The sequence below is a fragment of the Mytilus trossulus genome, chromosome 7 (genome assembly GCF_036588685.1).
Source record: "Mytilus trossulus isolate FHL-02 chromosome 7, PNRI_Mtr1.1.1.hap1, whole genome shotgun sequence".
Taxonomy (NCBI): domain Eukaryota; kingdom Metazoa; phylum Mollusca; class Bivalvia; order Mytilida; family Mytilidae; genus Mytilus; species Mytilus trossulus.
Window position 1 is genome coordinate 43901772 of NC_086379.1, and position 18559 is coordinate 43920330.

Here is an 18559-nt window from a genome sequence, read left to right on the forward strand (position 1 = left end):
ATAAATGAAAATTGACGTCAATGAGTTTCCTTTTAATTAAGAAAGGTAATTTTGAACTAAACTTTGCAGATTTTAATTGAATTTGACTAAAACCTCCAGAAAAATGTGATGGGTAATTTGCTGGTTATTCACTGTTTTGCTTCGATAAATCAGCACATATGTATGTATCCAAGGACACAATACTTCTTTTTGTACTGTAAGTTAAAAATCTCAGAAAGTATTATTAAGATATGAAAAAAATAAGAACAAAACTTTAAAATTGCTTTTCTTTATAAAAACCAATTTACTCCATAAACAAGATCATACTTTCATATTATTCGTAACTGTGTCATTATCTTAATCAATATGCAAAAGTTTTAAAATGTAACTATTTGAAAAGGGGGCTCTTAATTGATTATAACCACATGTACGAGTATGTGAGAAAAATTGTTTTAATTGTAATTTGACAAATGCCTCATTTAGCAATTTAGAAAATAAATTTCTATTTGATTTAAAAAGACGAATATTTCTTTAGATTTTTAAAATCAGTTTTGCTCAACGAATTTACTTTATTTACGGAAGACAACTTTGAACAAATCTTTTCTGTTTCTAATAAAACTATTACAGATCCAAATTATATTCAGATACACCTATCCCGTCTTTTTTGTTTTTTCACTAAATTTTGTTAATATAACGGATGTACAAATTTCATTCAAGTTAAACGTTTAATTAGCTATTAAACAAGTTTAATCCATTTCATTTGGAAAATACTTGTACATATTCACGAATATACATTCTCAATTTGATATTCTTTTACCAACCTGTTTAGAAATAAAATAAATCATTTTTTGGAAATTTACCTATGATAATACTAACGTCACACACAAAAAAAAAACGTCACTTTATGAGACGTTCATGCATCCATGTTACACACAGTCAATGTTTCATTTATGGTTCCTGATATGCTATCTTTAATTCAAGGAGCGGGCAGCTGTTATCCTGAGGTTAACATGTTGTAGTGTACATTCGTATTATTTTTTAATTTATTTTTCTGTGTTTTGTGGTCCCTCGTTTGTCTGTTTGTATTTTTGTCACATAGTGATGTCATTTAAACGATATTATTAACATTGCTATGTACCAAGTCAGATATAAAGCAGTTGTTATCTTCAGATCATTTTTATATATGTTGTAGTTGGCTTCTGTTTAATTCAGTATGTATGTTGTTTCGTTGTTTTACTATTATAGCTGATGTGTTTCTCTCGGTTTTAAGTTTTAGGCTGTTTTAGATTTGTTTTTGTTAAATCGAATAATAACTAGTGAACAGCGGTATACTTCTGTTGCCTTTATATCTATCAAAAATTGACATTAATATAAAATCATTTAATGTACAATATCTGTTAGGCCCTTTGAATAAATTTAACATTTGCTTAAACATATCTTTTATTTTTATTTTGGTTTGTTAACACTCTGTAACTACAACTGTAAAAAGAAGTCGCTTATTTTCAGTGCTCATGAATTAGTACTATATCAGTGTGTTTCCTCTGAAGTGTTCTGGTGGACAAACACGATAACCAATTTTGGCTCCAAGAATGTGTAAAAGAAAAAAGAATTACAAAGAGCCATTTTAAATCACAAATTTAACAAAAGAGATAACACCATAGCAAAACAATATACACAACAAACAAAATTTCCAAAAATAACACAAAAAAATACGCGTGACCAAAGGGACATAAAATAAAATAACGAAATCCAACTCCAATCAACTCTTGCATACGATAAATGAAGCATTAGTTTCTTCATTTTTTTCATTATAAAATTGTAAAATTATAAAAGCATGTTTTATATCTCATGGCAGAACCGCAGCAATTAAATATTTAAAGGTTTTAATTTTACTCCAAAAGGTGCCCTGAAAATATAATACACGACGTCCGTCATGGTTTACTGATCATCTATAGCATTAACAGTACCAATTTTCCTGCACCAGATGCGCATTTCGACAATACATGTCTCTTCGGTGTTGCTCGTGGCCAAAATATTTGAGGTCCAAAGCTTATATCAAAGAGGAAGAGCTATGATCCAAAAGGTCCAAAAAGTATAGTCAAATCCGTGAAAGAAATCAGAGCTTTGCATGAGGGAGATACATTCCTTAATTTTTTAATAATTTCTAACATTTTGTATCAGCAAATTTTAATAACACAACAAATCCGTATTTTTATGCCAGTACCGAAGTTCTGGCTACTGGGCTGTTGATAGCCTCGGGACTATAAGTCCACCATCTGAGGCATCGACACAGTGGTAGTAATTACATTAAAGGTACAATTTTTCCTGCACCAGATGCGCATTTCGACAATACATGTCACTTCAGTGATGCTCGTATCATAGAAGAATATTATTTTTAAACCTAACACGTGCTTTCGAAACTCGTGACTTTAATTCTAAACTCCAGTCGTGCTTTCAAACGCTCGAATAAAAAAAATAAAAAAACATTTTTAGGTTGGGCTGTTGAAATCATTTGGAAAGTATTCTTCACAAGCAGTTGCATAAATTATTTCGTTGTAAAGACAAAAACCCGGTCAACATACCAATAAAATTGAGAATGGAAATGGGGAATGTGTCAAAGAGACAACAACCCGACCAAATAAAAAACAACAGCAGAAGGTCACCAACAGGTCTTCAATGTAGCGAGAAATTCCCGCACCCGGAGGCGTCCTTCAGCTGGCCCTTAACAAATATATACTAGTTCAGTGATAATGAACGCCATACTAATTTCCAAATTGTACACAAGAAACTAAAATTAATATAATACAAGACTAACAAAGGCCAGAGGCTTCTGACTTGGGACAGGCGCAAAAATGCGGCGGGGTCAAACATGTTGGTGAGATCTCAACCCTCCCCCTAACCTCTAACCAATGTAGAAAAGTAAACGCATAACAATACGCACATTAAAATTCAGTTCAAGAGAAGTCCGAGTCTGATGTTAGAAGATGTAACCAAAGAAAATAAACAAAATGACAATAATACATAAATAACAACAGACTACTAGCAGTTAACTGACATGTCAGCTCCAGACTTCAATTAAACTGACTGAAAGATTATGATTTCATCATATGAACATCAGGCACAATCCTTCCCGTTAGGGGTTTAGTATCATACCATCATAACATATATGAGCAGAACATAACCCGTGTCATGCCAACAACTGTTTTTAGAATAAATGTGTTTATTTCCGACGCAAAGACCTTATCAGTGACTCAATATTAACGCCAAAATATGCAATCTTTAATGACTTGACAAAAGTATCGTAATTATATCCCTTCTTAATAAGTCTATTCAAAGGTTTTGTAAGTTTCTGAGGTGAATACTGACACCTTTGTGCTTTATACAGAATATTTCCATAAAAAAATGGATGTGAAATACCTTAACGTGTAAGAAGTCTCCATGTTGAGCTATATTTACGAATGATGTCTTTATATCGATGATAAAATTTAGTAAATGTTTTGACTAGTTTGTGATATCGAAAACCCTGGTGTAATAATTTATCAGTAATACATAAATTTCTCTCGTTAAAATCTAAAACATTGTTACATACACGATCGAATCGTACAAGTTGAGATATATAAACACCGTAAGATGGTGACAAGGGAACGTCACCATCTAACAACGGATAATTAACAATAGGAAATGAAAAATCATCCCTTTTATCATAAATTTTAGTATTCAGCTTTCCGTTAGTGATATAGATATCAAGATCGAGGAAAGGGCAGTGGTCATTGTTAGTATTAGCTTTATTTAAAGTAAGTTCAGCAGGATAAATTTCATTAATATACAAACTGAAGTCGTCATTATTGAGAGCCAAAATATCATCCAAATATCTAAAAGTATTATTAAATTTGTTTATCAGATGTTGTTTTGATGGGTCTTTGCTTATTTTTGTCATAAATTGTAACTCATAACAATACAAAAAGAGGTCAATACATGTTTCAGTAGATGTGGTATAAGTCCCAATGAGACAACTCTCCATCCAAGTAAATTTGAACAGTAAATAAGTATAGGTCTGTGTCTGCAAAGCGGAGCAATCTATAAAAAAGCACGAAAAACTACTAGTTTTTTCACCATTCAAACAGGAAAACCAATGATCTAATCTATATAACAGAAAAATGAGAAGCACTAATGAACAAAATCAACAAACGACAACTACTTAACATCAGATTCTGAACTTAAGACAGTTGAAAACAAATGCCGCGGATAAAAATGTTTTGATATGTACCAACTTTTACCCTTATCTGAAACAATAGTGTAAAATAGTCAGTCAACATACCTAGTTTATAATTTTATACTACAGACTCATCAGTGACATATTTAAGATCAAAACTTGTATATTGAATTTTTTTTACTACATACTTTAATAGCATAGCCCGAACATTTGTTGAGAGCACGTGCATATATATATATATATGTGAAACGTAAAAAATACATGTATACTACTCTGAAATCGCCAGAAATTCATTGCCGAGCAGATAAATGATATATTTTTAATTATCTTTTCCATTTTTCTCAAGGAATATATATATACATGTGTTCATCATTACAGCGTTGTAGCTGAAACATGCCATTTAGACTGAGTGTAAGGCATGGTGAGTAACGCATGCATAACAGAAGACGCCTTCCCTATCAACAAACCCAGTCTAGATGCTTGATTTGTCTCTTCCTTATCCATTAAAGAATTTTGAAATTCGGTAAACTGCGGTCGCCTGAACACAATATTGACTGCTGTACTCCTATATATTTTTGACATGTTAAACTATTATGTCTGGTTTTTTTTTCAAACATCGTTGTCAATTTAATTAAATTTAATGCGACTGTAATCAAGACAGCGTTTAGCTAGCTACAAAATCACCATGTTCAGTTCCCAATTTTTCTACATAAGAAAAATGTTTGTACCATGTCAGGAATATGAGATTTGTTATCCATTTGCTAGGTGTGTTTGCGCTTTTCATTTCAACAACTAATACCATTAGTTATCTTTTTTTCATTTTTCTCGAGGAATATGGATCATCATTACAACTTAGTAGCTAAAACAAAAATAAAGGCAACAGTAGTATACCGCTGTTCAAAAATTCATAAGCCGATAGAGAAAAAAACAAATCCCGGTTACAAACTAAAAGTGAGGGAAACGTATCAAATGTTAGAGAACTACAGCACATCAGACACACAACACCGAAATATAACACACACAGAAACGTACTATAATGTAACAATGGCCATTTTCCTGACTTGGTACAGGGCATTTTATGAAAACATGGTGGGTTGTACCTGGTTTTGTGGCATGATAAACATCCCGCTTTAATAGCAGTGTTAGATATAACATTCAAATGACAACATTACACGACATGGTTACAATAAATAAACAGATAAATGGGAGAAAATATAGGACATAGCAACAAACGAATAATAGCCATCAAAAGGTAACAGGTTCGCAAAATATTTTTATACGCCAGACGCGCGCTACGTCCACACAAAACTATGCTCAGATGCCTATGATATCAACACACACTGTCTCGCTACTTATGTTTTGTTTGTAATCTTGATTTGCTTCTTCCTAATCAATTAACGAATTTTTAACATCTATGAACTAAGGTCATCTTAATTGATTCCCGTTAACAGATTCCAAAATAAAAAAATGTCGGATGTATCTGTTGAAAACAAACTGAATATTATGATAAACATTAGAAAATTCAAACGAAAAAAAAGGAGATGCATATTTCCTTGCAATAACCTGCAACCCAACTGTGTTTGCTTACTCTTATACAAATGTATAGCTATTAAAGAGAGGCGAAAGGTACTAGAGGGACATTTAAAATCCCAGATCGAAAACAAACTGACACCGCAATGGCTAAAAAGAAATAAACAGACAGACAATAGTGGTATACACTAGACACAACATAAAAAATCAAAGACGAAGCAACACGAACCCCGCCAAAACAAAGGGTAATCTCAGGTGCTTCGGAAAGGTAAGCAGATCCTGCTTCACCTGTTGCACCCGTCGTGTTGCTCATGTTATTACAAACCCGGTAATAGTCTATAAAAGGCGATTGTGCATTTATTGAAACATGGATTAAAGAGTCAAGAACTTTGAAGATCCAAAAGCAAACAAAATTTTGGTATTTATCAGACATCACAGTTTCACAATTATAGTTAGTTACTGAACAAATTTGCTAACAATATGACTGAAAGCATGTATTAACCTGAATTAAAATAAAAAATAAAAATAAAATACGTTATTGTTTTTATCTATCAAAATAAATTGGTTGTCAAAATGTAGCGGCTGATATATATTGTTTATTTGTTCATTAATACCCCCAGGTAAATACAACGAGTCCTTCTAAACAAGTGTTATTCTTTGCAGCTCTTTTGAGTTACCTTTTTGCATCAACATTGAAATACAGACTACTAAGGAATACGACAAATAAAGATCGACGATAACCAACTGCAAAAACAAGCTGAAGTAAATCCAGAATGGCGGTCGTTGTTCTCTTATATATGGTGTGTTTCCCCAGTTTTAGTTTGTAAACCCGATTTTATTTCTTTCTCAATCGATTTATGAATTTCGAACAGCGATATACAACTGTTGCCTTTACATACTTACACACATGGTTTTCATTTAAACTGATGAATACAACTCAAACTAGTTGTTTAAGATCCTATCAAAATGATAATAAAGTCAGAAAACAATAAATATACTTTATTAGTTCACAATTTGTCAAGATCAAATAGATAGGACAGGGTCTCATATAAAAAATCAGCACAACAATTTTATCATATGTAAAGAACAATATTTACATTGAAAGAATAGAAAGTTTGCAAGGATAAGTTGAGTAATGATTTCTGGTAGCAATACACAGTTAGAAGTTTAGTTTCGCATTATGGCCCCTGTGAATATTTTAAATATGAAAGTTTTTGTACAATAAAATTGATTTTTAGATAATTGAAGAATAATATAGCCTTCTTAGTGGGTTTATATGAACATTTAGATTGATTTTAACATGTTTTATAGGCCATTTCTATGATTGACAGTCCGTATTTTCCTATCCGTACCGTTCATAGGTCCATAAATTATTGTAATGTTTATCAACAAAGATTTTGCGCTCGATCTTTTCAATTCAATTTTATGGAAAAAGGAGCAGGAAAGCATATGATTTTTTTTGGACCACTTGATAGATATAAACCTATGGATTCAGGAAAGGTATCACTGTAATTCATTGAAATTTTCCTTTAGACCAAATTTTGGGGACTTTTGTGACATGTTCACCCCCCTTTTTTGCTATATTTTGTATCTAAGAAATGCAGATTGTTGCCATGGTTACACCCAAAAGGGATTATATTTCACCCTTATGACCATTAAAAATCAAATCTATGGAAGATTTTCTTTCTACAAGTATATACATGCATAACACACATATAAAGCCTTCTTTGTTAGACAGGAGGGGAAAGAGGGTGTTTAAAAATTATGAGTGTCAATTTTAAGTTTTTTTCCTAACTGTGTATTGCTACCTCTACAAACGAAACGGAATCGAACAACAAGTAAGTATGAGTTTACAATCATATCAACTAGATATAGGAAGATGTGGTGTGAGTGCCAATGCATGAGACAACTCTCCATCCAAATAACAATTTAAAAAGTAAACCGTATATTTAAACACTTCATATACAACTCGCGAATTATAATTTAATACCACGCAACTGTCATACACGTGAGAGGTTTAGCTATAAAATCAGTTTTAATCCACAATTTTCTACAAAATAAAATGCGTTTACCAAGTCAGGAATATGACAGTATATTTCCTCTTCGTTTGGGGTGTTTTAGCTTATAATTTTTTTTCGTTTGATAAGGGACTTTTCGTTTTGAATTTTCTTGGAGTTCGGTATTTATACTTTGTTTTACTTTTTACAATATTATTTCAACGATTTTTATATTTTAGATTTCAATAAACAGTTACATGCGTGTGATACTATATTTTTAATATAATTGTTTTTCTTTCAGTCGTTACAGTAACATCCATTGATAATTCCTTTCGATTGATATATTGTAGTTTAACTCTGTCATGAACAAGTTTGTCATGAAACTTTTATTCTTTCCAAAAAGAAAAAATAACAAAGTCTGTATTCAAATGGCAAAATCCAAAGCTCAACCGAATAGAAAACAACTGTCATATTTTTGACTTAGTACGGGGATATCCTAAAAATTGCATGATGATATTTTCTTCTCACTTCAAACAATTTGTTTGTTAGGTGTATTTCGTTTTTTTAATTTCTAAACTGCTATTGTTTTAAAAGAATACGGAAAAAAAGATTTCTTCTGATTTCCAAAGATTAAATATCTTTATAGTAGCACTGTTGCTTAAATCATATGAATCGATATATTTATATATATGTTTATGTTCACAGAATGGCTTTTAAAATTTGTATTTCTAGAAGTATGTTTCGAATAATTGTTTATTATGTACGATTTGATGTTGAACCCATTAAAATCATGATGAATACTCTTTGTTTTTCATTAGAAAAGGCATGCTTGTACTTTAAGATTGTTAACAATCATAGACATGTTTCTTAAAACATATCGCGTTAGTCTATGATGTTAAACGATAACATATGAGGAACGAGGTAATATTGATATGATGGATTGAAAATAAAAAATTATAGAGGTATATAAATTTTGATGTTTGGAAATTACTTTAGAAATATATTCTGACGTTAGAAATCTAGAGGTCTTAAAAATGGTTCGTTTATAAAGTTATAAGGTACTGTAAATTCAGGAATTATTGCGTGCACTTATTATTGCAATTTTGTCATTTTAGACTCAAATGCGATTAAAGTCTTTGCGATATTGAGAAAAATCTTTTCATATAAAATATTTCAAAATGCGAGTTGAAATTATTGCAATTATAACCCTGTCGCATTTTTCGCAATAATAATAACATCGCAATAATTTCTGAATTTACAGTATTTCTTAATTGAAGAAATTGGAACAAACAATGAAAAATAATTGTCAAACTTTAATATCAATTTATATTCTCAGCGTTTTATCAGTTACTCGACTTGTTTGGTTTCAGAAAAATACAAATCAAAACATAAAGTAGCTTAATTGATAGCATAGGTGTATTAGAGTCTCGATGGGGTTTACAGAATAGAGCATTGAGTGCATCACCTTTAGAATAAAAATAAGAACAGAGGAAAAGAGACAAAAACAATTAAGGAATGACTGTAATATTTTTTTTCTGTCTATGAAGAAATAACATAAAAAATGTGTTGCATACTGAATAACGCGCGTAGCCGGTTATTTAACAGTGTGCACCACATTTTTGATGTTATTTCGAATAGACAAAAAAATATTACAGTCACTTCTTGTAATTTAATTCTAAATTCCATTTTAAATCGTAGAAAACCATGAAAAAACGTTGATGACGTCACGATCACATGACTAAATTATGTAAACGGGCTCGAAACAAAATAATGTCAGCCAATCAGAAGACGCGTTATCCAAAATTAAATTATTAAATAATAGAAAACAATATTGGATTTTTGAAATATATTGAAAACACAATATTGCGGAAAAATGCCCAAAACAAAATAAATGAATTCAGAAAAGGACCTCATCCAGACATTTGTGTAAATGGAATGTAACAAGCTTGATATTTGAAATGAAGAAAATTATGGAAATAATTCATCTTTTCTTGTTTTACATGCCATTGTCCGATGAACTACACACTAAATTGTTCAATTCCTCGTAAATGGCCATCTTACTGCATGCCTGAGCTGACCCGTTCCAAGCATCACGTGTCTTTCCTGAATAAAATCAAATTAGGTAAACATTATCACTGAACATTCCGTAATATGTTAAACATGACAGAAACAATATAAAGGAGATTTTCAACAGCTGCAAATGCCATCCAGAATGATAAATTATTAATCTCAATTGTGATTAAACAAAGGGAAGCTTTTGGCTGTCTTGATAACAATGTTTGATTGTTAACAATACCATATTATTGAATAAATTAAGCCTTTGATTTCCTTATGTTTGTGTCTCTTTTTCTGTAAGCCAAACACAGAACATTGGTAATTCATATATCTCATCAGAAAACAATTTTACCATCTATGATTAGTTCATTCAGTAACTATGCCAATTGAATCATATACATCTACTAGATAACTTCGGACATTAACAAGAATTTATCAGATGTTTTATCATTGAGTATGTAACAATACAATATAATGGAGAACGTTAAGCCTTCTTTTTTTTTGTGTTTGTCTCTTCTTCTGACAGCCAACAGAGACCAATATAAGTATATACCTATAGATATATATATCTTATCGAAAAAATACTGATCTTTGTAAGTTTATTCGGTAAGTAGGCCAATTAAATACATTCACCTCCTTGGATAAATTCGTACAATAACATGAAATCGTAAAACGTGTTTAATTACGGGTGTAACGAAGAAGCTACTGATTGCTTATTAACTGTTGTCATCTTCATGTGTGTGATTTTTTGGGGAATATTTGTGTTTGGCGTAGCGAACAACGGGTTAATTGGTTTTGTACTGTTTTATATAACTTTTCCTTGCAATAATTATAGTAATTCACCTTTATGACCTACACAATTGATAAACTCTTTAAGCTATTGAATTTGCATATATATAAATCATGTGTATAGCACATGTTATTGTGCTGATGAGCTAAATTTGAAAAACAGTGTAGTTCTGGTAGTGTTCATATAGAAAAAAAACAACGTCGCATTCATGTTGAATGCAATTCGTCATTTACTATGATATAACCATAAAAAGTCAAGTTCGTCATAAAGAGTTGCCTTTTGTCCTGGGCCTGGTTTCTTGTGGAGAGTTGTCTCATTGGAAAACATACCACATCATCTTATTTTTATATATATTAGAAAACAATCCACTCCACAAACCCTTACCAATTAACGTGAACGATGATTCTTCTTTAAATATTCTCCCCCTCGATAAACTGGTAACAACAGTAGTAGAACTGTCATCAAGTCTCGACACGCTTGTGTATCTCTTCTTATATAAACCAAACATCTGTTTAAAACCTGAAAATAAACAAAACACGTATCATATACATTATCTTCACATTTCAATTTTATTCATCCGTTTATTTTCCATCTGACGATTTTAGTCATGGTGTTGTCAGTTTTTTTTTTTAGATCTATGAGTTTGAATGTACCTCTGGTATCTTTCATCCCACTACTATGTGGTACGATATGTGCCATATCAGCTGTAAACTTACCTTATTGGGGTACATAAGTATAAGTATCTACACTGTTTGTGTAATGAATAAATAATTGTGATCTTTGTTTTGTGTATCTTTTGCAAATTTTTTTATCCGTCTAACTTTATCATCTTTATTATATTATTATACTGACTTTTAATGGAGCAATGACCCCTCAAATGAGCATAATTTGTATTAAAAGGTAAATTTTGGTACTTTTTGTCCATAATTTTAATTGTTTTTGGCAATTTTTCTACGATCCAAAAAGTTTTAATATCAATGTAATTTATATTAAATTGGGCAAGGTGTTTCAAAAGCTTTAATGTTTGAAAAATGCACAAAATCATCATATATTAACAAAATGTCCAAAATGGCCTTACTTTGGCGAATATCTTGTAGTTTTATGAAAAGAACTGATATATTTAGCATTTATACTTTAGAAATAGACCTTTTTACGAACCAAATTGAGACCTTTTTGGTGTTTTATGATAAAGTTGATATTTTAGGCCATTTTGTGCCTTTTCCTTGTTTACCCGTCACGGGAACATGAGTTTATCGATGATATGGTTGAGTTGATTTTGTTTAAACGTTTGCTCTAACACAAAAACAAATGTTCTGTTTTATGTCGCTTGATAACTGTCTATTGTGAAGTTTTGGTGTAGTCTATATGTTTCACGTTTCGTTAATGACTTCCTAGTTTTTGCTTTCCTTTTTTCTTTACTTTAAAATCGTATAGACCAACTAGAGTAAATGGGCCATTAAAACGGAATTGTGAGGGATGGTTTGTATTTAGTTTTTTTTTAATAATTGATAATTCCAAATATCAATTATAAAAAAAAAAATCTACATAACACAACAGGAGAACGTTAAAAATTGCCCAAAAAAAAATTGTTCTTCAATGTGATGCCTAAAAACATTTAAACCAATGTCAAACAAATTCAGTATAGAAATTTTGAAGACTTGTTTGTGCCGCAATATTTAATCATACGCATTTAGGTACACTGTCAGTCGATATCTCCAAGTTGACACTGCATGCTAACTCTGGTCACAAACGTTGAAAGTAAGGGTCAGGATAAATGCGCAATAACTGTATCGATTTGTTTCTGTCTGGTGCATTTTACAAATGATATTTTATTTGCTTTAATTAATATGCTGTTCTTGAGGTTGTTGACATCGGATTCATTCATATAAACAAATCAATCATTTAAAACAACTATTTCTATTCAACAGACAAAGGAAAATTTTGTTATTGCAATATTATAACCTGCTGTTTCTGTAATGTATATCTCAAAGAAAGACACGTTATATCACAATGTAAATATTGAAGTCAATTGGGCTTTCATAATATATATCTTAATTAAGATCCGGGGATCACGCTGTATGTGTTACTTCATCGAATTCTTCATGGAACTCTAGATAAATGAATCTGCCATGTTTTCTATATTTTGAAGAGTTAACAGAGACAGTGATCAATCATAGTTGACACATGAAGCATCATTAAGAAGTTATACATTTCCTAAACAAAAGTTTCCGTCATAAATGTGTCGCCTTTCCAAATGATGTATATGCTATTAAGTTGATAAAACACATTTATAAGCAAAATTTCTTTTTATTGGGAAAAAGACCTTTGCACTCGCACCTCAGACACATTGGCTTAGAGTATATGGTGAGTATGAGCTTGAGTGTCCCTCTGGTATCTTTCTCGCCTCTTTGATAAGGCCCCAGGACTTCTTTCCATTTGAAATTCCAAAGTACAAAAAAAATGTGTACGTTTTTTTTGGTTATATTTCTTTTTTGTGGTCATTTTTGTATTAAAGTCATAAGAAACCTCAAATAAAAAAAAATAATGCATGTGTTTTTTATTACTCAATGTATAGTTTTCATTGTAAAACTTATGTACAAATACTTTTTTCTGAAGATAATTCTTTAATTTATTCATATTTAGAAGAAGTTTACTTTATTTGAATTGCTTCCTTCCAGCAAGCTATTCCCCCGACATATTTTTCGTATGCAAGGTGACCTCAGTGTGACCCATCTCGTAAAAATCCGGTGACCACAATACGCATGGATGTCCTTAAAATAAACTATTATCTGAATTTACATGTTAAACACGTGCTCAATTTACATGCTTTTTTGTTTATTTTTCGTCAATTGTTGACAAACAGGTGACAATCGTTAAACTTCGGCTTTAAAACACGAACTTTAATTACCTGCCATATTTTCACAACAACACTCACCGATTGAAAAAAAAAATGACGATTATACAAAATTTGCACGAAAAAAATGATAAATTTGAGCACAGAAGACTAAGTCTATGATGTTTGTATGCATTGGTTTAAGAATTGGAAGAACATTATTTTTCACCGGTCACTCGTTTCTTATCACTTTAACTAACGCACATGTATAAACATCCAAAATACTCAAATAAATTGATTCGAAAGGTTACGTACTAATTAAGGTAGATTCTAATGTGGTTTTTCATATGGTGATTAAGTCTTATTTTAGCCTTACCAAATACGCTAATTTTTCATTTTTCATGTTAAATATATCTTGTTCACTCCTTTGTCCTCATAAAGCAAAAGACGTAAGAAATCGTCAAAATATTTCTCTCTTTGTCAATGTATTTGCAGCTAGAGTCAACTTAATATATAGACAATAGTACATGACTTGACCAATATCAAAACCGTATCGACCTGAGACAACGATACAATCCAAAGAGCTCTTTTTGATTGTTTAACTCTTTCATTTACTCGTATGTTTTAACACTTTTAGTCATATAATAAAGGAATTACAAAAACAAGGTCTCAAATACATTTTTCAAAATATTCAACTCAAGATGATTGATTATCCTCTCTTGCTTTACGCTTCTGAGGTAAGTTAAAGTAAAATTAACGATGAAAAGATTATTTTAAAAAAACGCGTTCTAGATAAACTGATATAAGGAATATCTGTTTGATTTAAAAAAAAAAAAACAATATTACATTGATAAAATGTGTGCATGTGTCATTATCAGAATACAAAAAATGAGGATTTGTTCAAACTACACTTTCCACTAAGTAATAAGAAATAACTTTTTTCAAAATCTTACCTTTTTTGAAGTTGTCGTTAAAACCGGCATAAATCATTGGGTTTATGGAACTGTTTGCAAAGGCAAGTACATGCGCAAAGAAACTAAGTTGTGTATACCATTGCTCAAGCTAAAATAAACAAAATTCTTAATATGTCATTTAACCTTGAAATAAAGAAACAATTTTACTGATACAGTCTGTATACACTATTAAAGATGAGTGACAATAACAAAATTTTAAAAAATCTTCAAATTTCTCGTTTAACCCGATCTTAAATTAAACAAGAGTCCATTAGATGTTCTCGTTTTCAAGCCAAAACAACGTGTTCTTTCGAAAGTTATGTTTTTAAATACATACGATATCCATTTATAAATTGTCATGTATATAAAAAGAAATTACTTAATATTAATGATTTAGATATTGATGCGATTTGGTTTATTTTTGCAAAAGTATGCGTTCTTCTGTCACTTTCTGTTAGTGTTACTGGAAAAACCACATTTGCTTAGTAAAATAAGGAAGCTTTTCATTTACTCAAGATTCTTATCCTTAAATGACATTTTGAACATCTGCTATATCATGTCAGTGTTATGAAGTAGGAAGAAAATAAATTAGATTGAAATTGAGGTCAATTTAGTGGACTCCTATATTTTCTTATAACAAAATAATGGGAAAATATAAAAACAGATAAATATGCGAAACCATTAATTTAGTTCCTCTTTTATTTTTTTGATTTTGACATCTCTGATATGTTTTTTATAATACCTTTAATCTGTTTTGTTACAGCTTATCCGAGATTTATACACATAAATCATACAGGGAGTCATTGAGTTTCTTTTTTTACATTAAACAATTAGAGCATCCTGGTAATAAGTCATGCGTATCAATACTAAACTTTCCTGGAGGTAATTTTAAATATATCTACTCATTAAAAGGACTTCTAGAAAATCTGCATATTAGTAATATAAATAGGGAGATGTGACAAGATAACCAATGAGTGCACTACCTATCAGACACAAATGGCGAAAATGGAAAAAATTACAGGTCAATGAATGACCTTAAACGACCCTTTAAGACCATTGAAAAGTCACGGAGAAATAAATAAATTATTTATTTTTTTATAAATGATCAAGATATTGGTCTATTACAAAAGGAGGCGATCATTTGTCACAGTCTGCAATTGTAACGGGAGTGAACACATGGTGTAGGCATTTGCTATAAAAAAAAAAAAAAATAAGGAAGTATTCCATTTACTCAAGATTGTTATCCCTAAATGAAAATTTGAACATCTGCTCAGTCAGTGTCAGTGTTATGAAGTAGAAAGGATATAAACGAGAAACAAATTGAGGTCAAGAGAAAAACAGATAAATATGCGAAACCATTAATTTAGTTCCTTGTAGTGTATTGTTCTGATATTGACATATTTGATATGTTTTTTAATACATTTAATGTTTTTTTGTGACAGCTAATCATAGATGTATACACATACATCAAACAGGAGTCAGTGAGTCTCTTTTTTTTACATTTAACAATTAGAGCATCATAGTCATAAGTCATGCGTATCAATACAGAAATCTTCTCGGGTTATTTTCAATTATGCTTAGCATTATAACGACTTCAAAAATTGACATTATAGTTAAATAAATAAGAAGATTTGACATGATTGCCAATGAGTTAACTACACACAAGTGCCCAAAGGAGGAAAATGTAAACATTTACAGGTCAACGAATGACCTTCAACGTCCGGATAAGACTTCTGCTATGAAAAGAGATATTTTGACAATATGAGACATTTTAGTAAAATAAATAGGAAGATTTGACATGATTGCCAATGAGTTAACTACACACAAATGACCAAAGGAGGAAAATGGAAACAATTACAGGTCAACGAATGACCCTCAACGGTCGGATAGGACCAATTCCGCTATGAAAAGAGATGTTCTGAGAATATTAGACAGTTATAAAAAACAAAAATATCCGGAGTTATGCTGAGAAAAATGAACCAAAAAACAAATATGACAGACATTTATCATTGACAAACACTAAAATACGGCTGTTGACTTGTTTGTATATACCTCACTTATTTTTATCCATATTATGCTATCCCTTTTTTCTTAACATTGATAACCAAATGATTCGTCTTACCAGGAAACCTTTAAAAAACTTGCTGCAATGGCTTATTGACGTTTCTATACGAATGCATATAAGATACCAGCGTTTGATTTAACGTTCCTTTTTTAACCTTTTTTAATGTGGCGACGTATTTTAACCTTATCCTTAACAACCATTTAGCCTATCATCTTTATCATGACTGATTTGTTGTGATTCGGATTGTTGAAGTCCTTAGTGAGATTTTGTTTATTCTCTAATCAACCATAATATAGAACAGCACATAATATAATGGCACTAAAAAAAACTTATGAAGGAACAAAGCATGTCACAAACAAATGCCTGGTATATTTATAGCATGAAATAGGATTTGTGGAAACGGAATGGACAAGCAGTTTAGATTGTTGGTGAGTATTCAACTTATGACACTCGTCGCTCTCTCTTAAGATAGTCCTTAGACATGAGTTGTTTTATTCCAAATGCATATCAAACATTTATTAAATTAAGTTAAAACTTAAAAGGAGAAAGCTCTAAATGAATAATAAACTTGAATGAAATAGTAAACGAATGAAACAGGCTATATACTATAGTAAATTTTATTAAGTGCAGCTGGAAAATGTTATCAAACAATAGTGTGTGTATGTTTGTTTATATTAGAATTAATATCTAACGGAAGAAAAACGGTTTGCATATTGAAGTATACGAAAAAAAACTAGCTATAAAGTAATTCAATTTTCAAACATCATATTAATGATATAAAAATGTATCCGATTAAAAAAAGACGTAATGTAAAAAGACATGTAAATAATACAAAAATACAAAAAAGCTAAACATATGCCCTTCAACAATATACGACATGTACATATGTAAATACCTCTATATACAAAATTAATTGGAGTCTAAAACAAAATTATTTCATTTTAGAAATGATGATAGTGCTGCATTACTGATTATGTTTTTAATAAAACTTTTATCTTTATTTGGACATATGAAATAAAAGCACAGTGATAATAAGTCATTCCATAACGTTTACACATTATTACTGCGCTTTACTTTCTTCATGAAAATTTTCTTCGTGAAAATAAAGACGACTATCTCTATTGGAAATAGATACCCCCGCTCGAACTTATGCAAGAAGACAATGTACTCAACTCACAAATTGCACCATTTGTAAAGGGAAAAAACGCCTACTATTTCCTGTATTAACGAGAATGAACACATGGACTAGATATTTGATTAGGAAGTATTACATTTAATTAAGATACGTATCCTTAAATGACATTTTGAACATCTGCCTTATCATGTCAGTGTTATGAAGTAGGAAAAATATAGATAAGAAACAAATCGATATATATTTGGTGATTCCGTATAATTTTTTTATTACAAATTAATGGAAAATATAAAAACAAATAAATTTACGAAACCATTAATTTTGCTTCTTGTAGTTTATTTTTCTAAATATTGACATATCAAATATGTTTTTAATATGTTGAATGTGTTTTCTTCTGGCCTATCACAATTTCATACAGAACGCTCTTTTAGGCATGTCTTACATTTAGGAGATAACTGTATTGTTTTTTAAGCTCCGACGGCATCAATTGGGGATTTGATGGTCGCAATTTAAGTTTACTGACGACGCGTTAGCGGAGACAGTAAACGGGTATTTGCGACCATCAAATCCCAAATTGATGCCGTCGGAGCTTAAAATACAATATTGTTATCTCCATTCTAATGAAACTGACAGAAAAACAACGTTAAAACACGTATTTAAAATCTGTCATATGCCGTCTGCGCTTGCGCGTACGTCCCATAGCATCAATTATCAATTGATGCCATGCAAGAAAGTGACGTTATCCAATCAAAATGAACGTTACAAACGTTGTTGCATTAGAATTTGAATTATAAGAGAATCACGATCATAACTCATACGAATTCAAATAAAAATCTCATAAAGATCTTCATAAAAAACGGCACATGAATTCAGAGTACGCGTTTCATTTTCTTCAACAGTATCAACAAAATAAACTAAAGCAGGACCAACTCTTTTAACTTGTCTTTAAGTTTGGAATGGGTAACAATTGTGTAACGAGTAGAAAACTTAGATATTTAAAATTTTTAATACT

General features: G+C 30.8%; 1 protein-coding gene across 1 annotated transcript in view; it reads right to left on the reverse strand.

Annotated features, from left to right (window-relative positions):
• Nucleotides 1–7537: 7537 nt before the first annotated feature.
• LOC134725122 (QRFP-like peptide receptor) overlaps nucleotides 7538–18559 on the reverse strand; it is a 49048-nt gene continuing 38026 nt past the window's right edge. Inside the window, exons 4-6 of the mRNA XM_063588676.1 lie at nucleotides 14351–14459; nucleotides 10949–11083; nucleotides 7538–9822 (exon numbers count right to left, since the gene is read on the reverse strand). Coding sequence (XP_063444746.1) covers nucleotides 9716–9822; nucleotides 10949–11083; nucleotides 14351–14459 — 351 coding nt within the window. The 3' untranslated portion in view covers nucleotides 7538–9715. The remainder of the gene's footprint in view (nucleotides 9823–10948; nucleotides 11084–14350; nucleotides 14460–18559) is intronic.